The sequence below is a fragment of the Cnephaeus nilssonii genome (assembly GCF_951640355.1).
Source record: "Cnephaeus nilssonii genome assembly, chromosome: 6".
NCBI classification, from domain to species: Eukaryota; Metazoa; Chordata; class Mammalia; order Chiroptera; family Vespertilionidae; genus Cnephaeus; species Cnephaeus nilssonii.
The window spans coordinates 92,962,336-92,987,680 of NC_137077.1; the positions used below are offsets into that span (position 1 = coordinate 92,962,336).

Sequence of the window (25,345 nt, forward strand, 5' to 3'; positions counted from 1 at the left end):
ATGAGAGCAGCTTCTTGGGTGTTAGCAATCATATCTTAGATTGTGTGCAGAGCTTTCCAATTTACAACACAACTCCACGCATTGGTCATGCCATGCCACGGCTCTCACACCTATAGACTAGTAGCTAAGCAGGTCCGCCTCCCGCCTGAGCCTCAGCCTGAGGACGAACCCCTGCTATGGAGGGAGGTGAGGGCCACCTCTTTAGACCCTCCACGGTGAGAATTAAAACCCAGTCTCCCCCTAAAGCCGAGGGGCCATTGCTTGCCAGCTCCTTCAGCGGCAGTGCTGGGTAAAGCTAGAGTGAGTGCAGCTATCTTAGAATGCGTGGTGGGTTTTGCTGAGTGAAACAAGCCAGTCAGAGAAAGACCTCCATCCACAGAGTCCCGAAGATCTCACTTGTACGGGGTGTGAGCTATTTCATATGTGGCCGAGATGGGTCCTTGGGAGACGTGAGACCCAGCTATGCACAGCCCACACTCACGGTGCAGAACCCGCCAGGCCTGTGGTTGGTATTTCTGTCACTTGTTTCCTTTTGCCCTCTCCTGCCACTGTGTTGCTCCTGTGTTAGCCAAGACCTAGAACACCGATCGCTTCGTTGGAGACTCATTACAGCTTATCTCTATCTGCCTTTCTTTAAAGCCAGCTGAACATACCCAATGCTCTCCCTTTATGGTAAGACCAACCCTCCAGACCACGCTCTGAGCTTCTGTGACTCCTCTAACACCCCCCACTCTTACCACTGGACCCCGAGTCTCCCAGAGCCCAGTCTTGCTCCTGCTGCATGTGGCCACCGTGTCCGTCTTGCACCTTGCCTGCCTGGTCTCGTGGAGCTGTGACGTGCTGTCTGTGTCCCCCCCCCCCCCCGCCCCCCTGAACTTCCCTTTGGGTGATAATTCACTGTGATCTTGACTGTCTAACGAGCCACTGGGAGAGAACTGGACCCAAGGGCAATTTCCTGTTAAACACCCTGAGACCCACTAGCTAAGCCTCTAGCCCTGACCTGACGTGGGAAGGTTGCACCTTCAAGCGTTTGCCCAGGGTTCTCAGCAGTAATGGGGTGGGAAAACGCTTGAAGGTCTCCATGGTAAGGCCTCCTGGGAAAGAGGGAAGAGGGAGATGATCCAGCAGGAAGTGGGAAGGCAGGCGGTTACTTTCTTCCTTAATCGAGGTTCTGTAAGGACTGAGCTCCTTTGTGCTGAGTTTAAGGCCACAGTAGAAGGTTTGAGCTGGGATTTGTTACTGAGAGTGCGGCTGAATTTCCAGTCACTTCAACAGTGTTACCTGTGGAATTTTCTAAATTCCTGAGCTCATTGAAATTGGGCTGCACCCACCCAGCCTTCTGCAGCACGCTGCAAGCAGGAAAGCTCCACTGTTCGATTGGACCACTCCGATCCACTTTGGCTCAAGTGATAGAGATGCCACTTGGTGTGACTTTGAGGTCTCCTTGGAACAGCCTTCTCCAAAAAGCTATCGTCACACATTTAGTGGTGGGGTGATTCCCTGAACCCCGAGAGTCAGCAGACGAGACAAGGCTGGGTGGGCTGATGGTGTTTCCTGACACACCACCCAGGCCGAGTGGAGGCTGCCGAGGGCCTGCTCCTGGGCCTGCTCCCCACTTCACAGGGACGGCCACTGGCTCTGCTTTTCACTGCATGGTCCTTTGATGTATTAGAAGAAGTTGCCATGTCCACGTGGATGTTTATTCCCCTCTAGAGCGTTAGGAAGCTGCAGCAGCCGGAGGCTCCTGGTCCCAGGCTGGACCCCACCCTGCAGGCGTGGGTTTTATTTTTTCACTCGTCAGACCCAGATGCCCCTGTGGCACAACATCTCAGGCTCTGACACTCACAGCTGAAGTTCCCCGCTTCAGCGTGTTCTTTCTTCCGTCCGCCTTCCCCGACCTGGTCGAACTGACAGCTGTTATAAGCCCCGAGCCTCTGCTGCATACTCCTCTGGGGCACACGATCTTCTTTTAAGGAAAGAAAATAGAATTTCAAGTAGATACACAGGTGATAGAAATGCAGAGACTAAGGGCATCAAAGACTTCAGAATCCACGCAGGGCAGAGTGTGGGTCAAGTGGAGGACGCTGCCTGCCCTTCCTTCTCCAGCTCCTGCGGCAGGAGCGGGCTCCCCGCCCCACAGCCTGCCCTGCCTGCGGGGAACAAGCGCCCAGGACTGGGGAGGGCTCTGGCTTGGATGTAGAAGGAATGCTGTGACTCTTCCCCTGTCTGGAGAGTCCAAACACCAGAGGGACTTCCTGCTGGTTTCTCTGCAGCCCTCCCAGGAGCAGCAAAGGCTGTCTTGGGGTTCTCCGCCTCCCCGGGGGCCTCCCACTCTGGCCCCTGGAGCCAGCAGCCACGTCAGCGGGACAGGCCGCAGGGCTGGGGGAGCAGGGTGACCATGCTGGTGGGATGTGGGGGTGGAGAGGGCCAGAGAGGCTCCCACCTGAAAATGATTAAGCACCAAGCCAGAGATGTGGACGGAGAAGCCGGGAGGCAACACGGGGTCCCAGCGAGGACCCAGAGGGCGGCAGCGATGGGAACAGTAACAGGAAGCCCCGGGTCCATTCTCTCCCGGTGCCCACGGGGCTGGGGGAGCTGCACTGGCTCTGGGAGCAGGCAAGTGGCTGCCTGGTCACCACCCCAGCTCTTCGGCCCGTGTGTGTGGCAGGAGGAGGGGCCAGGGGGTCAGTCCATGTTCGCCTTGGGTCTGGAGGCAGACGGTGACAGGGAAGTCTTTCCTGCCCCCCTGAGCCCTGCCAGGATCCTGTGCCCAAGCCCTGGGACCCTCCAGGTCCAAGATGCTGAGTGAGCCCTCGGCCAGCGGCCCCAGCAAGGCAGCGCCCTATTCCCACGTCAGCGGCTGTGCCTGCTCCATTCCCCTGCCCCTCGCCCTCGCCCTCACCCTCCAGGACGCCTGAGGAGATGATCTACCCTGAGCGGGACCCCTTGGTCCTCTCATTCCAACTGCCTTCCCCACCTCCCCTGGAGCGGGGGTGCCTCCTAGAGGCCCAGGGCAGAGAGGAGGAGATGGGGGGGGGGGGCAGATTTAGAGTCCCAGAAAAGGCAAGGGCTGTAAACCAGACACTTGCCCAGCACTAAGCAGCACCCAAGCCAGGTGGGACAGGGGCTGTGAGCAGTGGGAGTTGACACAACAGAAGTGCTGGAGTCCTGGGGAGCCGTGAGCAAGCTCTTTCAGGGGGCAGCCCACTGCCTGCCCGCCGGCCCCAGTGCAGTCGTCCCCCCACCGGCCGCCTGGCAAACCCATCCCGCTCGGGATGCAGGCCCCGCAGCCACGCCAGCGGGAGGGAGGCCGCTGCTTTCTCAGCACGTGGCCGAGGCCGGGCGCCCCGCGGCTGGCTCCCCGCCTAGACTACAGGGCACATGGACGTTCCTCAGGGACTCTCCTGTCGCCCCACCCAGGCGCTCAAGGGCTAGGAAAGAAAGTGAAGCGGGAGAACAGGAAAAAGGACGCGGGCGCAGGGCCTGGGCACAGCGTGGCTCCGCAGAGACCTCAGGGTTGGGCTGTCCACCTGGAAAAGGTGGGCGCTGCCTCCCCGCTGTGGCCGGGGAGAGAACTGGTGCAGCCAACCCCGCCCTGCGCTGGTCCAGCCCAGCCCAGGGCCGTGTTGCTGGAGCAGGGCCCACCCCGCTCTTGCCCCACCCCTCTGTGTTGCTGTGTTAACTACCACCTCCTGTTGCCAATGGATTCCAGAATGCAGAGGAGAACTCCCGCATCTCCATCACCTTCTTCCGCCTTTTCCGGGTCATGCGCCTGGTCAAGCTGCTGAGCCGTGGGGAGGGCATCCGGACGCTGCTGTGGACCTTCATCAAGTCCTTCCAGGTAGCCACCTCCGCCTGAGCACTGGCGGAAGGAGACCTCCGCTTCTCCTGGGCTGCAGGGCTGCGCGGGGCTCCCCCACCCCAGCTTCCACGGGCTCCCTGAGCGGGAGGAGACAGTCAAGGAACAAGCAGCATCCAGGGTTCAAGACGGGGCTCGCTCTGCTGCTCACTGCTGCTCCTGTCTGAAATGAGTCCTTGGGACTCGGGTTGTGGTTCTCAAAAGCAGGCTCTGGGTCCCCAGATTTCCCTAAAGTCAGGTGGGGAAGGCTGGAAGCTGAGGGGGGCTGAATGGCTCTGCTTTCTTCTCTCACTTAGGTATTTTTCTGCAAGAATTGATTAGACAAAGGGACTTGGCGGTGGAACAAATTTGAAAGCCATGGCCCCCAAGACCGTCCCAGTTCTGTCATTGCAGCAGTGACTGCTGTTCCTACTTACTTAGGGACTTGGCCAGACTCTCCAGGACCCCGGGGTCACTGCTCTCGAGGAGAGATGGCCCCTCAAACGAGCACAGGGTTGCCCAACATAGAATCAGTTCTCTTGGCTCAGCCATCATTTTCCATCTGTAAAAGCAGAATAACGATTGCCTCTGGCCATCTCTGAGAGGCTTATATTAGGTTAAGCAAAGCCCTGTCAGGTCACTGAATCCCTGGCAGGTGGGGCGCTGCCATCAGGCACCGTCTTGCTTGGGAACCCCACCCCAAAGGCATACACACCCCCACAGAGAGCCTCCTGCCCTGGGTCAGCATCCCCGCCCAAGACGGGCCACAGGGAGGGCTCCAGCCCGGCTGCACTCATAGCCCGCCCAGGCTGACTGCCCGCCTCCGGAGGAGCAGGGCCCTCCCTACCACCCCCACCCACCCTGAGCCACTCTTAGTCCCTGGGAAGCTGGGCCTTCTTCTGGGAGCAGACTGGGCTGACGCTGTTCAGGGGGCACCTTTGGAGACCCACAGCCGTGGCTGACCATGTAGGCCTCCCATGTTCCTGGGCTGGGAAGAGGCACCGGCCTGTGAGGAGTGGCACGGGCCTGTGAAGCTGGAGCGCTGATGACACACAGCGTCCACACGGTCTCGCAGTGCCATCTAGTGGTGCGCGGGCACCTGGCCGGCATTTCCCCAGGGGCCTCCCCAGAAGTGGCAAGGGCTCTGGAAAATCAGTTATCTGGGCAGAGAATACCTTGAGTGAATAAAATGTGTGGAACCCAAGTGCAAGGCAATGCACGAAGCATTCTGTACGCCTTACCTCACTTAAACTCTACAAAAGGCCTGCGAAGCCATCGTTGCTCTTCTCGTTTTTCAGATGAGGAAACGGAGCTCAGAGCGGTTAAGTAATAAGCCCAAGTTCTCCTAGCTGGAAAGTGGCCGAAATAGGATTGGGGCCCCTCCTATTTCTTTTAGTTAAGTTGTCCTTAGTAAATGTTTTTATTACAACGAGTGGAACAACCAAGTTATACAAAGAAAGGGCGTGAGCTGCCTCCACCTGCGCCTCCCAGGGAGCCTTGGGGTGTGTCCTCCGAGACTCTCTCCTTGCTGAACAAAGATATATATCCACTCAGAGGACATTTTGCTCATTTTTTATTGTTTTTACTAAGTAATATAACACTGTTTTCTTTATTCTGCAACCTGCTTTTCTCAATACCGTACTGCTTCTCGGGTGATTAAAACCAAGTAAAATGAAGGGCCAGTGCCATCACTCAGGCCTTCTCCCAGGTGCCCAGAACGATGGGGCTCTTGGAAATGCCCCCCAAGCCAGGCAGCTGCTGATGGCAGGTGCAGTGCCCCGGGAAGGGGTCCAGCCAGCCAGCCGTCTTCACCGCCTCACGGAGTCTTTTGCTTCCTCCCAGGCCCTGCCCTACGTGGCCCTTCTGATCGTGATGCTGTTCTTCATCTACGCCGTGATCGGGATGCAGGTAGGGGCTCCCTGGTTTCCCAGCCCACACTTCCTGACGCCCTCTGCCTTCTCACCTCCCCCCCCCCCTGCTCCTGCCCACCCCGCTCCCTCCTCTCTCACCTTCTGAGGCCCAAAATGTCACAGGAATTGGAACTCCCCGCAAATGGTATCCTATAGGTAGCAGGGTGAATGGCCAGGGGTGGAATACACAGTTCAGAGAGTTTCTCTCCCCATTTTCCCAGGCCTGGGTTCTGCTCTCAGAAAAACACTTCCAAATTATGCAGTGGGCTCAAGAGATATGGGCCCTTCTCAGGAAACCACGGGAAGGTGTGTCAGACACCATCCCTCCCTTTGTCCAGGTCTGATGGGCCTGAGAACTATCCCCAACCAGCGTCACTCAGGAGAGGGAGGGAGAGAGGCAGGCTCTCCCCATCAAACGCACAGCAGTTTCCAGGCTCCCCACAGGTGCCACTGCACTTTCTCCTGCCCCAAACCCGAGTTCTCCAGCCACGCCGCAGGGTTCCAGAAGAACACCCAGCCCACACTGCACCCTGGCCAGGAGCTTTTCCTCAGCAGCCCCTTGAGCACGATTCTCCTGCTTGCTTATTGCAGAAAGACCCTGAGGTTCATAGGCCAAAACCTTTGAGATGAAAAGAGCTATCTTGCCATTGATCAAGGGTGGCAGTTTCTAAGATAAGAATCGCTTTAAAAGTTTGGGGGATGGCGTGAGGAGGCCTCTGATTTCAGGGATGCATTAAATTTGTCGAAGCCCCAGATTGCTTGTTCCAGAGTCCAAGAATGAAATTTGGAAGTGTGCTTGGGCATATGGAGCTGAAATGGCAAAGAAATTAATAAGTTCTGAGGATCTAATGGTGACGATAGTTAATAGTAATACAGTATTGTAGCCTTGAAATTGCTGACAGATCGTAAGCGTTCTTACACCAAAAAACTGTGAGATGATGCATGGTAATTGTCTTGATGTTGGTAATGATCCTATTTGTTAATTATTCCTCAATAAAGTTTTTTAAGAGAAAATATTCTTAAGAATATTCAGTTCCCTCCCCCCTGAAAACCAGGGAGCCTGCTCTCAGCCTCAGCACCCACCGGGCCACCGGGCCTCTCCTGAGGGCCCATGGGCACTCTTCTTACCTGTCCAGTGTGGGAACTGCACAGGGAAGCAGGTGCCTGCCCCCTTGAGGCCCAGCCAGGTTGCATGAGGGGACTCTGCTCAGTTTATAGGCCAGCCTGTCCCAGGGTCAGCTCTGACCCTGAAGGGACCTTTGAGTGATGGGTGGGAACTAGGGTCCTCCTGGTCCATGCTTCACCAAATCCCTTTCGCCTCCCCTTTTAGGTGTTTGGGAAAATTGCCTTGAATGACACTACAGAGATCAACCGGAACAACAACTTTCAGACCTTCCCCCAAGCTGTGCTGCTCCTCTTCAGGTGGGTCTCTGAGGACCGTGCACACAGAAACAGCAGCATGATGCAGCCCTGTAGTCTGGATGTAGAACGAGAGGGGACTCTCTCCAGGAGAGTGGGCAGGGAGAGAACTGGTGCTGGGTCTCCCTCCACAGACAGGGAAGCAGTCCTTTCATTGTTATTTACAACCTCCCGTCAGGCAGCCCATGGACAGGGCACAGCTGCTGGTAACCAGCTGAAAACAGTAGGGGGTCAAAAGTCAAATACTGAAAGCACCCTGGTTTGGAAGCTGAACAGGCTCAAAGCCAAGCCTGCAACACACTTGCTCTATGACCCTGAGTAAGAACTAACTTCTCTGAGCCTCAGTTTCCTCATAAAACAAATACAGGTGCCAGTGTTGGTGCCATTGCTGTGCTGGGTGGGTATGTCCATGTGCTTGGTTCCTCCTGGGTGAGGCCAGCCACGCACCTTTACTTCTTGGAAAGCCACCCTCGGGTGTATCTGGGGAGGGCAGGGTTCTCACGCCTGCCCGTGAGTGAGCGAGTCCCTGCCACTTGCAGCCTACTTCTCCTCCTCCTCTGGCTCCTAGCCACCCTGTCAGCCCCCTTGGTTCTCATCCCTTTCCTGGGACCCCACCTAGTCCAGGGCTGGGAGGTGAGAACTGTTAACCCTGTCCTGGGCCAGATGATTTCTAGTCATGGCCCTTACCATCCCCTGGCGTTCCTTTCCAGAGCATCCAGGGATTCTCTCTGTCAGATAGCCCGCCTTCACCATATTCTAGCATCCTTTCTTCATACCCACGCCTAAGTATCATTATAGCTTAAATGTCTTAAATCAAATGACAGAGCCCTTAAATATCAGTCTGACATCACCACCTCCCTCAGACTGTGGCTATGAGAACACAAGGGCCACTGTTGACTGCAATTTAACAACACTTAAGCCTATGCCACATTTAAATAGGAGAACTAGACACATGACAGAGCAAGAACATGGGTCTATCTCCCCTCCTCTCCTCAAGTCCTTGATGACAGATATATTTTTAAAAGAATAAACCATAACAGTACTAGGAAGAAGAAAAGCAAACTTGAAAGGGCGCTATCGGTGAACCAGAAATATTGAGAATTTCCTAAGTGGAAGAAAGCAGATAGGATTCAGTTGCAAAGAAAAAAAGAAATGTACTATGTACATTCTAAACCACTAGAGGGAAAAATAGATGCACACACATAAACTATTGCAACTCAGCAACAGGACAGAGATGCAAAGAAGGGAAGGGAGGAAGGGAGGGAGGGAGGGAGGGAGGGAGGAAGGGAGGGAGGGAGGGAGGGAGGGAGGAAGGGAGGGAGGTAGGGAGGGAGGGAGGGAGGAAGGGGAAGGAAGGAAGGAAGGAAGGAAGGAAGGAAGGAAGGAAGGAAGGAAGGAAGGAAGGAAGGAAGGAAGGAAGGAAAAACTAGAACATAAATTAAGATGGTTGGAATAAGAACAAAAATTAATAATCATGAAAAATTAAATTTCTTTATTAAGAGATAGATACTCTAATGTTGGCTTTAAGAAGTTTAGCTCTAGCCTGTTTATAATCAGTAGAGTAAAATAAAATGACCTAAAGAGAATAAAAATAAAGGAATAGAAAAAGAATAACAGACCATGCTTACCAAAAATGTAGATGTAGTAATAGCAATACCAGAAGAAATAAAATTCCAGGTGAAAGAAGGATATTCAATATTGATAAAAGATATAATCCATCAAGAATATGTAATAATCATAAAACCACTTGCATGTAACAATGTATTTGGAAATATATCAGACACTGATAGAACCATAAAGAGAAAATGAACACACACACAGTGGGAGACTTTCATACAGCACATAGAAACTAACAGACCAAACAGAACATCTAAATAACATAATTAACAAACTTAATCGAAGAACTCTGTACTGTACTCAATAAATAGCAAAAACAAAACAAAAAACTGTATTTTTAAGCACCCAGAAACATTCACAAAAATTAGCCAAGATGTAAGTCACAAAGAAAATTTCAATAAATTCTAAAATTTCTCTTACTTCAATACAGCAAAAATTAGAAAGTAACCATAAAATTAGTAGTCCCTCCAAAATCTATTCACTTAATTGTGTTCTAAATAACTCAGAGCTGAAGCTACAAACTACTTAGAAATGAGAGAGAGAATAATATCTTAAATTTATGAGCTGTACTAATCAATGCAAAAGGAAAATTTGGAGCCAAGATTAATTTTTTTAAGTTCATAATAATTCAACTAACAGATGGAAAAAGAACAGCCATATTACCCCAAAAGATGAAAGAATGCATTTATTAAAATAAAAGCAGAAATTAATAAAACATCTTTAAAATATATTAATAAACCTTAAAACTGAATCTTTGAAAAAAGCAATAAATAGACAAACTTTCATCAAATCCAAATTTTTTGAGAATTTTTCAAGAGTTTATTTGAGCCAAACTGATGACAGATGCCAAGGAGCAGGATCTCTAATGCTCCCAAGTTTTCCAGCTTCTTTTATTCACTTTAAACTAAAGAAGGAATTTAGAGAAGATTACATAGAGGTAGGGAAAAGCAGGGAAGGAATTGGATTACAGGATTGTTAACAAGATTACGTGCTTTCTTTTTTATTTACTTCTCAATTACAGCTTAATTCAACATTATTTCATGTTCGTTTTAGGTGTACACTAGAGTGGTTATACAATCAAATTATATAATTTATAAAGTGATCCTCCCAATATTTCAAGCACTCACCTGGCACCATACATAGTTATTATAATTCTAGAGGCCCAGTGCACGAAGTTTGTGCACTCAGAGGGGTCCCTCAGCCCAGCCTGTGCCCTCTCACAGTCCGGGAGCCCTGGGGGAAGCAGGCCTAAGCCAGCAGTCGGACATCCTTAGTGCTGCTGTGGAGGCAGGAGAGGCTCCCATCACCACCGCTGCACTCGCCAGCCGTGAGCCTGGCTTCTGGCTGAGTGTGCTCCCCTTGTGGGATCAGGCCGAAACCCACTCTCTGACATCCCCTGAGGGGTTCCTAGATTGCGAGAGGGCACAGGCCAGGCTGAGGGACCCCACCGGTGCATTATCGTGGCTGGGGATAGATGTAGGAGGTTGGCCAGCTGGGGAGGAACCATGGGAGGGCTTCAGTGCATGTCCAGCCCATCTCGCTCAGTCCCTATTGGCCGGACTCCAGCAGCAAGCTAACCAACTGGTCAGGGCATCTGCCCCCTGGTGGTCAGTGAGTGTCATAGCGAGCGGTTGAGTGACCTTAGCATATCATTAGCATATTAGCATATTACACTTTGATTGGTTGAACGCCGACCAGTCGACTGGACACTTAGCATATTAGGCTTTTATTATATAGGATTATTGACTACATTCCCTATGCTGTACTTTACATCCTCTTGACTATTTTGTAACTACCAATTTTTACTTCTTACTACCTTCACCTTTTTGACATAGCCCCCAACATTCCTCCAATTTGGCAACCCTCAGTCTGTATCTATGAGTCTGTTTCTATTTTGTTTGTTTGTTTATTTTAGATTTGGCATGTAAGTGAAATCATATGATATTTGTCATTTTCTGTCTGACTTATTTTACTTATAGTAGTAGGTCCATCCATACTGTCAAAATGGTAAGATTTCATTCTTAATTATGGCCAAGTATTATTCCATTGTATATATGGACCACATCTTTATCTAATCATCTATTGATGGGCACTTGGGTTGCTTCCATATCTTGGCTATTGGAAGATCTTTAGCTTTTCTTGTCTGGGAAGATCTTTATTTCTCCTTCAATTTTAAATGATAGCTTTGCTGAGTAGAGTAGTCTTGGTTGTAGGCCCTTGTTTTTCATCACTTTGAATATTTCATACTGTTCCCTTCTGGCTTGAAAAGTTTCTATTAAGAAATCAACTTAAAGTTTTATGGAAGCTTTCTTCTAGGTAACTGTTTTTCTCTTGATGCTTTTAAAATTCTCTCTTTGTCTTTAACTTTTCTTATTTTAATTATGATGTGTCTTAATATGGGCATTTTGGGGTTAATCTTGTTTGGGACTCTCTGCACAACCTGGACTTGTGTGCCTTTTTTCTTCAACAGGATAGGAGAGTTTTTAGCCATTATATCTTCAAATAGTTTCTTAATTCCTTGCTGTCTCTCTTTTCCCTCTAGTACCCCCATGATACAGATGTTATACTTGATGTTGTCCCAGAGGTCCCTTAAACTATTCTTATTTTTTTATTCTTTTTTCTTTTTGCTGCTCTTATTGGGTGTTTTTTGCTATCTGGTCTTCCAAATCACTGATTGGATCCTCTCAGTGAACCATAAAGAGAAAATGAACACACACACAGTGGGAGACTTCCATACACCACGTTGATTCCTCATCTGCTTTTGACTACTTCTAGTGTATTCTTTATTCCAGTTACTATATTCTTTATTTCTCACTGGTTCTTTTCCATGATTTCTGTGTGTGTTTTTTAACGCTGTTGAAGTTCTCGCTAAGTTTTCTTTAGCATCCTTATAATCACTATTTTGAAGTCTGTATCTGGTAGTTTGCTTGCCTCCATTTTATTTAGTTTTTTTCCCCCTGGGGCTATCTCCTGTTCCTTCATTTGAGATACGTTTCTTTGTCTTCCCATTTTAGCTGCCTCTCTGTGTTTGTTTCTATGTATAAGTTAGGTCTACTATGTGTCCCAGTGTTGGTATGTTGGCCTTATGTCATTGTTTCCTTTGGGGCCTAGTGGCACAGTCTTCTGAATCCCCTAAGTCGGGTGCTCCAAGAGTGTTCTTTGTGTGGGTTATGTGTGCCCTCCTGTCTGGTTGAGCCTTAATAGCATGTAAATGGGTGGGGTTGACCCTCAGGGTGGCTTAGTGTACAGATTGGCCACAAGCAGAGTGTATGAGCTACTATGTGGGGATTGGCCCCATGAAGAGGAATTTTCCCTAGTAAGGACTAGTGCCAGGTCTGGGGCAGGTCAGCAAAAGGCTGAAGGCACCCTGAGACCCACTGTCACCTTCTGGCTACCCCCATTAGGTTCAGCCACTGAAAGAGCCACTGGTGGTACACAAATTGCATGAGGCATGTTCTCAGGGAGTCACCAGGTAAGGGCGAGTGGTGTTCACCATGTTAATACAGATTCAAAGTTGGCACCACTTTGAGGCCACTCAGCAAAAGTCTCAGGGTACACCGAGGCCAGTAGCCACCAGCCTGGGGCCTGTGGAACTTTGCAGTGGGGTGGAGTCTTGGAGTCATCAGGGTGGAGCTAGTAAATCCATTGGGCTGCAGCAGATTTAGATTTGGCCATACGGAGGGAGGGCTTAACACAGGAAAGGTAGTGCCTGTCAGCCATGCAGGAAGACAGCCCTCACCTTAAACAACACAGCTGAGTTTCTCCCTGTGTGTCTCTGGCAACCCCCTCAAAGCTTGCCTGGAATTCCACAATATTTTTTTTACAAAAGAAACTAGGTTGATACCTAAATGATATCATAGGTTGATCCATTTACATAAATCCTCTTTTTGAAGCTTCAAGAGACCAATATGTATGTTTTCCATGCATTCTGCCTAATTTTATAGTCGGCTTTTTCTAATTGTGCATGCAAAAGATTAATTTAGAAGTATCAAAGAATCCTCATGATGGCTATCTTAGTTATGAATGGGAAGCTGACTGTTGTGGGGCCTGTTGCCATGTTAATTTTGAGATCTGTAGAATCTGAACAAACTTCTAGGGAAAACCAGCGCTTATGTGCACATCTCCAGATAATGCAGTCCTAGAGGGATATCCAGATGAGCCAGTGCATGGATATCCCTCTAGGACTGCATTATGCCTTACAGGAAATTTTTCGTCAGGCAACAAAGATTGTTAGTCACCTAACAGTACCTGATCCAGGGCCTCTGAGGGCTTCCTGGATGCTGCTAGAGCCATGGCACTTTCCAAGGCCTGGGCCCCTCTCTTGGGCTCCTCATTTGGGGTGAACCCATTCCAGGGTGCCCTATGCTTCTCCCCATGGTCCTGCCATCTTCTCCAGGATTGGCTGCATTATTGCACGGGACAACTCCCAGCACCCATCTCTGCCACTCTGGGTTCGGGGATCTGAACTACTATCATCCCCCCATTGACTATTCAGGTTGGGGAAGCAGGTGTCCTTTCTCTTTCAGAGTCCAGTCTCTCATTTAACCACCAACGATTTTGTGCACTCTCAGTAAACAATCCAATTAAAAGCAGCAGCCCATTTTTTTCCTTTCCCTGGATTATCTCAACCCTTATCTACCTCAAGAATTTTCTAAGAACAGCTCAGATAAAGTCGTGGCCTGCTACTTAAAGCAAGGAGGCCTGGGGTTTTGCGAGAGACTCACCCAGGTTCACCCAATGCAAAGTAGGGAGCTGGTGGGGCATAATGGGCCCTTTCTTGTACCTAACACTGAGCCCAGGTCTGCAGGGTGGTCCTGGGTGGGCTTCTTTGGAATCTTGCCAAGTAAATACTGACATAAGAAACGTCTAAGAGATGTTTAATAGGTTTATTTGAGCCAGGCTGATGACATGTGCTGGGGAGCAAGGTCAAATGCTCCCTCAAACCCAATTTTTAAAAAATACACAACAACATCAGGAATAAGAAAGCAACATAATTACAGATGTGGAAGTGATTTTTAGAATGATAAGAGAACATTATTTTTTCTGACTATTTTCTATTGTGCAGTATAGCATATATAGAAAAGTGCTTAAAAAGGAAATATGCTTCTCAATGAATTTTTCCAAAGCAACCATCTATGTAGCCTTCATCTAAGTTAAGCAATAGAACATTACCAGCCCCTTAAACATCTCCGCCTAATCATTTTTCCCTTCCTCCTCCCCAAAAGTAGCTACTACTCTTTGCTTATAGAGATGAAAGGAGACAATGTATTTTTTTATGTTGCCTTATTTTGTTCAGTACAATTTTGGAGAGATTCAAACATTATTTTTAAATACATATTATTATTATTGATTTCAGAGAGGAAGGGAGAGGGAAAGAGAGATAGAAACATCAGTACTGCGTGAGAATCATTGATTCACTGCCTCCTGCATGCCCTCTATTGGGATCAATCCCACACCCAGACATGTGCCCTGATCTGGAATGGAACCGTGACTTCCTGGTTCATAGGTCGATGCTCAACCATTGAGCCACACTGGCCACGCTCAAGCATGTTTTTTACTGTATCAGTCGTTAGTTCATTGGCATTGCATGTAACTTACTGATTGGATGTGCTTCAGTTTATTAATTCAGCCTACTGTTGATGTTCACTTAGCTTGTGTTTTTATTTAATGAATATTCTTATTCATACTCCTAGTATACTAATTTCTATTAGAAAGAGTAGAACTTGGGGGCCATGGGCGTTACATGTATTATTTAGTAAATACTGCCAAATAGGTGTCCAAAGTGGTTTACTAAGTGGTTGCAATATATGAGCATTCCCTGCTTTGCTTTCTTATGAAAACTGCTATTTTCAGTTTGCTAGCTAATCTGAGGAGTTTGTAGTTGTTTCTCATTGTAGTTTCAATTTGTATTTTTCTAATGCCTAAAGAAGTTTAGCATCTTTTTATAAATTTTTGTTTTATGAAGTGCCTGTGTAGTCTCTTTTTCCATTTTCTTTTAGCAAAAGTTAATTGTAGTTTGACGGTGAGCCCTGTGTGCGTTATATGTGCTGTAAATATTTTTCTCGCTGTATGGCTTTCCTGTTTCCTCTCAATGGTGTCGCTGATGAACAGAAATTCGTAATTTTATTAGAGCAGTTTAATCAATCTTTTTATCTTGTGTCTTGTTTAAATTTCATACTCCCAAGTTAATGAAGATATTTTTCTCTAGTATGTGCCACAAGTTTTTTTTGTTTTTTATTTACATTTGGATCTGCAGTCCACTTGGAAGTGATTATTATGTATGGCATAAGATAAAGATCAAATTTAATATTTTTGTCCATATGGATGTGGATATCTGGTTGACCGAAGGCCAGTCATTTGAAAATACCATCCTTTCTTCAGCTGTCTGCAGTCCAACCGTCCACATATCAAGTGTCTATATAGGCCTGGGTCTTTTCCTTTTGCATTGATTTGTTGGTGTAAGTCCTACACCTATATCACATTGTGTTAATTAATGTAGTTTTGTAATGAGTTTTAACACTGGTTTTATTTCTTCCTTAAGTATTTTGTAGAATTTAACAATGTGGTGATCTGGGCCTGGTATTTTCTTCTTGAGGAGGTTTTTAATGATGGATTTAATGATTTTAACAATCAAAACCCATTCAAATTTTCTTTTACTTCTGGAGTCAGTTTTTATAAATTGTATTTTTCTAAGAATTTTTTTATTGCATTTAAAATTTCAAAGTTATTGATGTACAGTTATTCATAAATAATATCCTTTTATCTTTTAGTGTCTATAGTGGTGTTGTCCTTTTTTTCATCCCTATTTATATGCTCTCATTCTCCCTCTTTCTCTTTCAGCATTTAATCAGTATTGCCAGGGGTTTATTAGCATTAGTATTAAATGTTTTCAAAGAAACAACTTTTGTTTTACAATTTGAAATTTGTATATCTTTTTGGTGATTTGAGCCTTTTGTTGTTAATCCTCACCTGAGGATATTTCTTCCATGGCTCTTCAGAGAGAGTATAAGGGAGTGAGAGAGAAAGAGAGAGAGAAACATCGATGTGAGAGGGACATATTGACTGGTTGCCTCCAGCACACACCCCAACAAGGGGCGGGGAGCAAACTCGCAACCCTTTGGTGCACAGGCCGACGCTTTAACCACTCAGCAACACTGACCCGGGCAATTTGAGCCTTTTAACCTTATAAAATATGTATGCCTACTAATAATTTTATTATAAATTCTACTTTGTGTGATATTAATACATCTATACCAGCTTTTCGTTTATTTGTTTTTAGTGTTTATATGGTATACTTTTTCCACACTTGAACATAAACCTTGCTATATTCTTACATTTTAGATATATATCTCTTCTAAGCAGCCTATATTTTAATCCAGTCTGACATATTTGCCTCTAACTTGAGGGATTTTTTACCCATTCTTTTACTTTCAACCTGCTTGTATCTTTGAATCTAAAGTGTCTCCTATAGACAACACATAGTAGGAACATTTTTTTTATTAATTCAATCTGACAATCCCAATAAGATAATATTATTACAAATTTATGTCAATATATTTGAAAATCTAAATAAAGTGGATGCTTTTCTATAAGAAATATATGCACCCCTATGTTCATAGCAGCGCAATTTACAATAGCTAAGATTTGGAAACTAAGTGCCCATCAGCAGATGCGTGGATAAAAAACTGTGGTACATCTACACAATGGAATACTAGGCAGCTGAAAAAAAAAAGAACTCTTACCATTTGCAACAGCATGGATGGATCTGGAGAGTATTATACTAAGCGAAATAAGCCAGTCAGAGAGAGATAAGTATCACATGATCTCACTCATATGTGGAATCTAATGAACAACATAAACTGATGAATAAAAATAGATTCAGAGACACAGAAGCATCTGATTTCTTAGGATATGTTCCTAGAAGTGGGGTCACTGCGTCAAACGGGAGTTCCATGACTTTCTGTAGCCCTTTTAAGTGGTGCCAACAGATGTCCAGACCTGTGCTAAGCCCCACCCAGCCGTGCGCATTTGTTTCCTCTCTCAGTGATTGGTGAATGCATGCATTTACTGGACCTACTCAGTATATATTTAAAATTGCAGTAATACATATAGAAAACATTTCTTTGAAATGAAGCTTTTTCATACAGACTGAATTTTAATGACACAAATATGTCTACATAAATAAAACCAGGTAAACTAATTTGTCAACTTTTTAACATACACATTTGGAAAACCTACTTTATTATATAAAAGACTTTCAGCTTTAACAGGCCCCCCCTCACTTGAATTAATCGACCATATTGAGGTTTTACTCTATTTCCTCTACATTAACTGCAAACAGAAAATATAACTTTTTAAATATACCATTTATTATAATAGAATACTTTGTTTATTTTAAATAAGATACCTAGAAATAGCCTAACAAAGATGTTTTTGGGGAAATTATAAAATGTTATTACAAAGCATGAAATAGGACCTAAATAAATGGTGACATGTGTCATATTCATGGCTAGGAGACAATATCACAAAGATGTCAAATTCCCCAACTTAATCTATATTGTAATACAATTTCAGTAAAATGCTCAACAGGATTATTCATGGAACTTGATAAGCTGATCCTACCATGTCCATGGAATAGAAAAGGAAAATGAATAGCCAAGACAGTTTTCAAGAACAACAAGTTGGAGTCACTCTCTGAGACAGCAGGACTTAACTGTAAATTCATAGTGGTTAAGACCATGTGGTCTACTAGGAATAGAATGAAATGGCTAGTGTGAGACCCACACATGCATGGAAAAACAGTTACATCAGAAAAGATTTTTCAAATCAGTAGATGAAGATGGACTATTTAATAAATTGTATGAATAAAATTGGTTATCTATACAGAAAAAGAGAAAGCATATTTCTACCTCAGATGTAGCACAAAAATATATTTCAGATTCATGGGTTATATGAAAAACAAAATTTTACAACCTTTAGAACAGAAGAGAATTTTTTATGACCCAGAATATAGAAGAATATTTTAAACAAGATGCAAAAAAAAACACAGAGGAAAACTTTATAAAATTATTATAAATTAAAAATAAAAAATCAGAAAAAAATTATAAATTTGGCCACATTGAAATTTAAAACTTAGATTCATCAAAACATACCAGAAATAAAGCTAAAGACAAGAAGAAGGCCACAGACTGGAAGAAGGTCTTGTGATGCATATAACTGAAAAAGATTAATATGAAAAAATATAGAAAGAACCCTACAAATAAGACAAATAGCCCATGAGACAAGAATATGAACATGCAAGTTGACAGAAGATGAAATAAAAATCTCAACACATTAATCATTTTAAAACCAAATTAAAACAGCAGTGAAATATTTTATACCCATCACATGAACAACATTTTTTTAAAATTCACTAATAGAATTGAAAAATCTAAACACATAGAAACAGGGAATGCAAAAGTGGTTTCCAGGAGAGAAATAGGAAGAAGTTGGTAAAAGGGTACAAACTTTCAATTTTAAGGTGAGTGAGGTCTGAGGATCTGATGTGACACCTGGTGACTAAAGTGATAATACTATGTTGCAAGGGGCTGGGGAAGGGGCCAGAGATGTGGGCTTGAATCCATGGGTGTTGGGTTCTCTCGCCTCTCTGCCCCAGGTGTGCCACTGGGGAGGCATGGCAGGACATCATGCTGGCCTGCATGCCAGGGAAGAAGTGCGCCCCGGAGTCTGAGCCCCACAACAGCACGGAAGGGGAGGCGCCCTGTGGCAGCAGCTTCGCCGTCTTCTACTTCATCAGCTTCTACATGCTCTGTGCCTTCCTGGTAAGCTGAAGTTGGACTAAATAGCCACAGTGAATGAGCGAGCAGGTCGGGCAGCTTGAGCCTGCCATCTCTGCAGCTCATGGCGAGGGCGACCCCAGCAGAAGAGCTGCCGCGGAAAGACTGAGTTAGTAGGAATGTCCAACCACTGAGACAAGGACAGAAAGCCGGAGCCAGAGTGACCGCCGCCAGCACTCTCTTGTCCCTTCTTGGCTCTTGTCATGGCGGCATTGTCCCAGAGGACAGAGGAGATGCCTGTGGAGGCCAAGAAGCAACTTAGACATTTTTGAGCCTTTGATTGGAGAATGGGGGAAAGGTGGTAGATAAAGTTGCCCTCTCTCCTTGGCAGCCCTGCCCAGCAGCCTAGGAGGGAAGCTGTCCAGCCCACATGTGGGTTCAGCGCACACAATTCTGCGGGGAGCTGTGTTATGATCATATCCAAGAGGCCCAAGTTTCAGGGACTGGTGGTGTAAACGGTGACACATGGCTGGTCTTTAGAAATGTCAGCTTCTGCCGTGCTGGCAAAGTGGATTCAAGTGGCAAGTGTGTAAGAAGGTCCTCTTAGGCAGCTCATCATACTCTCTGTTCTCTGCAGATTATCAACCTCTTTGTAGCTGTCATCATGGACAACTTTGACTACCTGACAAGGGACTGGTCAATCCTTGGTCCCCACCATTTGGACGAATTTAAAAGAATCTGGGCAGAGTATGACCCTGAAGCCAAGTAAGTTCCCAGGCGGAAATTCTGATTCCCAAAGCCAAGAGGGAGGATTGCACAACCATACCTATAGAAGAGGGTCAAGATGGGTTAGCGTGGGGTGGGTCCACTGGAAACACTGAATTGTGCCAGACCCCAGGGTCAAGGGTCAATGGCCAGCAGTAGGAAGCCAGGCACTTTGATTAAGTCATGAACATATCTGCAATTTGCAGTTGAATGGAAAGACAGAAGTTCCTAGTGTTTGGAATAACTGGTAGATACTCAAGTTAGGATGAATAGGACCAGGTACATCTCAACTCCTTTCCTGCCTCAAGTCCAAGGATACCCTTGTCAATCAACCACGTTTGGTTGACACTCAACAAGTACCTTTTGGCCAGTTGGTTAGTTGACTGAAGCAGCAAGTACACGTTGAGAATTTCATTGCACTGCTAAACCCTTTCATTTTGAACATACACCACTGATGGCTCACTAAAATCTAAACATATATACATTGGTTTTGGAGTTTTACCATGCAATTCTGCAGCTCTGCACTGAGTTTGACCAAAAGAGCTCCAGCTGTGGAGAGTCCCTCCTGTAGGTGGGCCCCCACCTCTCAGGAACATGAGTCCCGGCCCGCTGGCTGAGACCATGGCTCCTGACGTACCTTTCCCTCCTCTTCTTCCTCTTCTAGGGGTCGTATCAAACACCTGGATGTGGTGACCCTGCTCCGGCGGATTCAGCCCCCACTGGGTTTTGGGAAGCTGTGCCCTCACCGTGTGGCTTGCAAAGTAAGAGACAACCTGGGTTCATGGGAAAAAGAGAGAAAATATGAGAGAAAGATGCCTGTTTGTCTTGTAACCTTGGTCAGGCCAACACTTTAAGGAAGTGAAGACGGTATTTTTTGTGCCTAAAGAAATGAGCCTGAGCCAGGTTATATTTTAAGGTTCCTTCCAGCAATAAGTTCAAAGCCTCTATAAAGGAAAAGCGAAGTGAATGCCTCATGTCCCGGTGAGCCCTGTGACCAGTCCTGAGTAAAGGCCCTTGTTCAGAGCCCGCTGTGCCACTGAGGCAACCTCACAGACTTCCGTCTAGGACGGGTGGATTAGGGTGCTCTCCTGGGATCACAGGGCCAATAGAAGGTCCATGTGTCAGCTTCAGGGATCCACGAAGCCCTAAAATTGTATACGAAGTCACTGAAACACTCACAAATAGTCCCAGGGAGAGAATCCATCGTGCTTATCAGATTTCTAAGTGAGTCCATGAAGTTGAGGACAGACATCCTAGGTTCTGTTAGACCCGACTCTTGTCTATGTGGCCCTTGCAAGACCCTGAGAGTGAGCGCTCCCTTAATTCACTAGCTTTCTATCTTGTGCCCCCTCTTGCCTCACTGTAATCCCAGCCATGTAGCCCAGCACTTGCTGAAGAGCCTGGTTTCCACTCTCTCCCCTCTTTCTTTAATTCTCATGCTCACCCTTCTGGATTCCATGTTGGAATAGTGACAGATTGAATAGAGGTTGCAGGGGGGGAGGGAAGTGACGTCAGAGAACTGTACAGAGGAAGAAACACAAGTAGAAAAATTCAGCTCTGTGGGTAATCCACTCATGGAAAATGGAGAATTGACAGAATATAGAACCTTCTACTTGTGCTCTGTTTTACTCAGTTTTTCCTCACTTGTACCTCCACTTCATTAAAAAAAAAAAAAAAAGATTTTAGAAGATTTCCAAGGGTGTAAAAGATGTGATAAACAAAGAGCACATATTAAATGTCAGGTAAGCACAGTGAAAACAAGAGTGGCGATGAATCGGGGCCTCCAGGTGGGCCTGCCCGGGCTGCGGTGGAGCTGGCACTGCCCAGAGACGGCTGGAGACATCACTCAGAGTAATCATAACCCTTCTCGGCTCTACGATTGACAGGAGGACACCATGTGATCTAACGAATAATGTCCTTGGCCACTTCCTGAGAGCAGATGCCAGAATGAATTTCATGGTGCCTTTTCTCTCAATGACCTGGCCTATGCTGAGGGCCCCACGCTGAGCACAGTGCCAGGCAGCAGTGTTGGGGGTGGGGAAGGAGGGGAGCGGGCAACCCAACCCCGTCCAGTGTCAGCAAGCCTCTGACCCAGCCTGATGTAGAGGTAGATTTTCAAAACAGAAAAAGGACAAGTGCCTCTCCTGCAAGCATCCCCCGTTGTTGTCTCTCTTATCAGGGCGTTAGATGAATGTGGGCTGGCAAGTGGCCCCAGCAAATGCCTGCGCACAGCTGTTCTCTGTTGCCAGGCGAGAGCACACCCATATGCGTGAGCAACATTTGAATGGGGAAGGGGTTGGAAGCAAGGGTCTAATAGGGACAACTTCCATCCCTCCCTCACTCTGTGCAGCTGGGCGAGGGTAGCTGTGGCAGAGCCAAGATTCTCCCAGAACAGGTTTTGAATGCATTTCAGTGGCTGCTGCTTCTACACGCCCGCCCACTCCAGACACACGCACACATGTTTAGAGGCTCCCTCCCAGCGTTCTCCTGCCCTGGTGGTTCTGTGGGTCCTTTGAGGACCGTTTGCTGTAATCACCAGCTCTGCCTCCCCTTCCCCTCCAGCGTCTGGTCTCCATGAATATGCCTCTGAACAGTGATGGGACGGTCATGTTCAATGCCACCCTATTTGCCCTGGTCCGGACAGCCCTGAGGATCAAAACAGAAGGTAAGAATCACCCACAGGGCACTGGAAGAGCCACCCAGAAGACCTAGCACACCAGCCGGAGAGGCCCAGGCCCTTCCCGTCCTGCGTGGAGCTGTGGCTCAGCAATAACTCCACCGCGGGGTTATAAACGGGGCCTCCTCCTGTTTCCTTTGCCTCTTGAATGGCCTATTTATTTTGAACTCTAGCTTTCCATCTTGAAGTCATAGGGTAGAGTTCAGAAAGCAGAAAAAGATGAGTGTTACCTGAAGCAAGACCAAGCCTCACCTAAACGAAGTTGAATTGGCTGTAAATGGGCCTCTCAAATGTTCAACATTCTTTCTAAGTTAAAAAGATCTGTGTGGGCCCTGGCTGGGTAGCTCAGCTGGTTAGAGAGTTGTCTTGATATGTGAAGATTGCGGGTTCGATCCCCGGTCAGGGCACATACAAGAATCAACCAGGGCCTGGCCGGCATGGCTCAGTGGTTGAGAATCAACCCATGAACCAGAAGGTCACAGTTTGATTCCTGGTCGGGGCACATGCCCAGGTTGCGAGCTCAATCCCCAGTGTGGGGCATGCGGGAGGCAGCCGATTGGTGATTCTCTCTCATTAGTGATGTTTCTATCTCTTTCTCTCTCTCTCTTCCTCTCTCTGAAATCAATAAAAAAATATATTTTTTTTAAAAAAGGAATCAATCAGGGCACATACCTAGGTTGTATGTTCAATCCCCAGTTGGGGCGTGTGTGGGAGGCAACTGATTATGTTTCTCACATCAATCTCCCCACCCCCCACCCCCGGCCCCGCCGTCTTCTTACCTCCCCCTCTAAAAATATCTAAAAAATAATAAAATCATATCCTTAGGTGAGGGTTAAAAAAAGAAAAAGCAAGCCCTGTGTGGGGAAGGGGTCATAGTGGCAAACGGTGACTGTGGTCGAAGTCATCACACACAGCGGCACTAGGGCTCAGCCAGCTACCTGGGAGGGGTTCAGATCTCACCTGTGCTCCACTAGGCAGGCCATGCTCCCTGGGCCCGTGTCCACATGGGGGGACACCTTCTTCTAGCTTGCACAAAAGCACCCTGTGGGCTGCAGCCGCTTCAGCTGCAATCATCGGCTGTCTGTGTAATTGATACGTTTTCCTGAACCACTCTGCGGAAAAGGCTATATGAAATGTACCTAAGAGTCGTATTTGCTGTAAGACCTTCTAGCCTATTATATAGTGTTTCTCAGAGAGTAATCAAAAGACCACCTGCCTCAGATTCAACTACTGGAGTTTGTTTAAAATACTGAGTCCCGCACACCCGCCCAGATCTCCAAACCTGAGGCTCAGAGCAGGCTCGGGAATCTGCACGTTCCACCCGCCACGTTAGGGTTCGGACAGGAAGTGAAGTTTGAAACCCTCAAACAGGGAACAAAGAGAGCACAGAGAGAAGCAATGCGTCTTCTTTCCCTTCTCATGCTTCGGTATGAGAGGTGCGGGCTGCCGGGCACGCGTCTTGGGTGCAACAGAAGGAGCTGGGCAGGGAGAGGGAGACCTGGCTCAGATCACATCTGTGATAAGTTGTGTGTTCTCTCTCCGCTTAAGCTTCTTCATTGTCAAATAGGAGGGGCAATGAGCTGGTATGAGGGGAGTCACTTCAGTGAGTATCCCAGAGAGGTGCCTTCTCTTGGTTAAAGCCTCCCAGAAAGTAATAGAAACATCCTAAATGAAAGAAATCAAAAACGGGCCATCAAAGTACGTGTCAAAATAATGAGCTAACCTTTAAAAAAATTACAAATGGTTCAAGTTCTGCTGCTGAGCTAAAAAGAAACAACGAATATACTCTCGGTAGCCAGTGCAATAGCTCAATCTGAAATGGATGTAAGTAGGCCTGTTCTTCACAATGGGACAACTGAGCACACGTTTAATGCGCTGTGTGTATACAGCAAGGAGAAAAACTGGAAGGGCGTTTATTATGTTAACAGTGTTTATCCCTGAGTCGGAGAATGAGCAGTGACTTTTACCTTCTTCCTTTACTTCTGTTACTTTCCACATTTTGACAATGACTATTACAATTACGTCCAGGAGGAGAGGTTTCCTTCCCTAAGGGAGGAGATGTAATGACTGTGAGAAGGAATACTGCGCAGTACTTACAGCTTGAGGGAATACATTTTCATTCCTTGGAGGACCGAATAGCACGGAGGCCAGAGTCCTCACTGTTGAATATACGCTGTCAGCGCAAACCAAGCCCCAGCTAAAGAATACCAGCCGCTGCTGACAGTGCCAAAGGCTGCTCCAAAATACCCAGGACGCGTGGCCGCGCTCCAGGAAATGAGCGCTCGGGGGCGGGAGAAGCCAGCCACATGGGAACTGCAGTCAGCAATTAAAGGAAACTTGAAACACGAGGACATTTATCTATTGCATAGCATTGTCCCTGTGGCTCGCAGCACTGTCTTGTATGCTTAAAATTCTGTCTGGTGGGTAGATCTCATGTTAAGTGTTCTTACCATAATAACATGAAATTTGGAGAAAAAAAAAACACACAAAGGAATAGCTACCAAAGAGCCCACAGTGCCAGCTCAGGGGCAAACCTTTATCAGAGACAAACCCTCCCCCAAAGTGTTCATCTCTTAAGTCTAGAAGACAAAGGCAAGTTCTCAGAAGCCACTAGAAAGCAATGTGAGAAAGCATCTCAATTTGTGAGGATAAAGTCTTCACCAGTCATTACCCTTCAGACTTTTGAGCACGGAAGGAATTGGACAGAAATGAACACCTTCTTCAGAGAACCAGTCCCAAGCCACACAAAACTTAGGGATGCAGAAGGAAGATGTGTTTAAATACTTAGATGCTGCGTAACAACTGTTAGTGACGTTCCCCAGGTACACAGCTAACCGTGAGAATAAACTGAGGCCTGAAAAAAAGTTAAAAGTTCTTTTGGAAGGTGGATTTGTCGCCTAAGTCTATGGTAGCAGACTGTAGCAGACGGGACGGAAATGTTTCCTCTCACAGTTCAGGGGGCCAGAAGCCCAAAGTCAAGGTGTCAGCGGGGGGCCGTCTGGCTCTGAGGGGGAGCTGTTCCATGCCTCTCTCCTGGCTCCTGGTGGCTGCCTCACTCCAGTCCCTGCATCCGTCCTTTCCTGGCCTTCTTCCCTGTGCGTCTCCGCATCTGATAAGGACACCAGTCACACTGGATTTAGGGCCCACCTAATGAGTACAACCTCATCTTAACTAATCACATCCGCAAAGACTCTATTTCCAACTAAAGTCATATGCCAAGGTTCCATGTGGACATGAATTTGTAGGGAACACTATTCAACCCTCTACATAAGATAAGTATATTTGAGCATTGCATTAATTTGGACTCTTTCATTGCATATGTCAGAAACCACTTGCTACCTTA

General features: G+C 46.8%; 1 protein-coding gene across 8 annotated transcripts in view; it reads left to right on the top strand.

The window, feature by feature from the left end:
• Nucleotides 1-25,345, top strand: part of CACNA1C (calcium voltage-gated channel subunit alpha1 C) — a 590,813-nt gene that overhangs the window by 545,375 nt on the left and 20,093 nt on the right. For 5 of the 8 annotated variants that reach the window (XM_079775042.1, XM_079775040.1, XM_079775037.1 and 2 more), the window contains 8 exons: nucleotides 640-672; nucleotides 3,713-3,841; nucleotides 5,681-5,746; nucleotides 7,079-7,170; nucleotides 18,440-18,605; nucleotides 19,198-19,325; nucleotides 19,990-20,086; nucleotides 21,888-21,990. In XM_079775042.1, the coding sequence (XP_079631168.1) occupies nucleotides 640-672; nucleotides 3,713-3,841; nucleotides 5,681-5,746; nucleotides 7,079-7,170; nucleotides 18,440-18,605; nucleotides 19,198-19,325; nucleotides 19,990-20,086; nucleotides 21,888-21,990 (814 nt within the window). The remainder of the gene's footprint in view (nucleotides 1-639; nucleotides 673-3,712; nucleotides 3,842-5,680; nucleotides 5,747-7,078; nucleotides 7,171-18,439; nucleotides 18,606-19,197; nucleotides 19,326-19,989; nucleotides 20,087-21,887; nucleotides 21,991-25,345) is intronic. The other 3 variants (XM_079775041.1, XM_079775039.1, XM_079775043.1) reach the window with 1 other exon arrangement.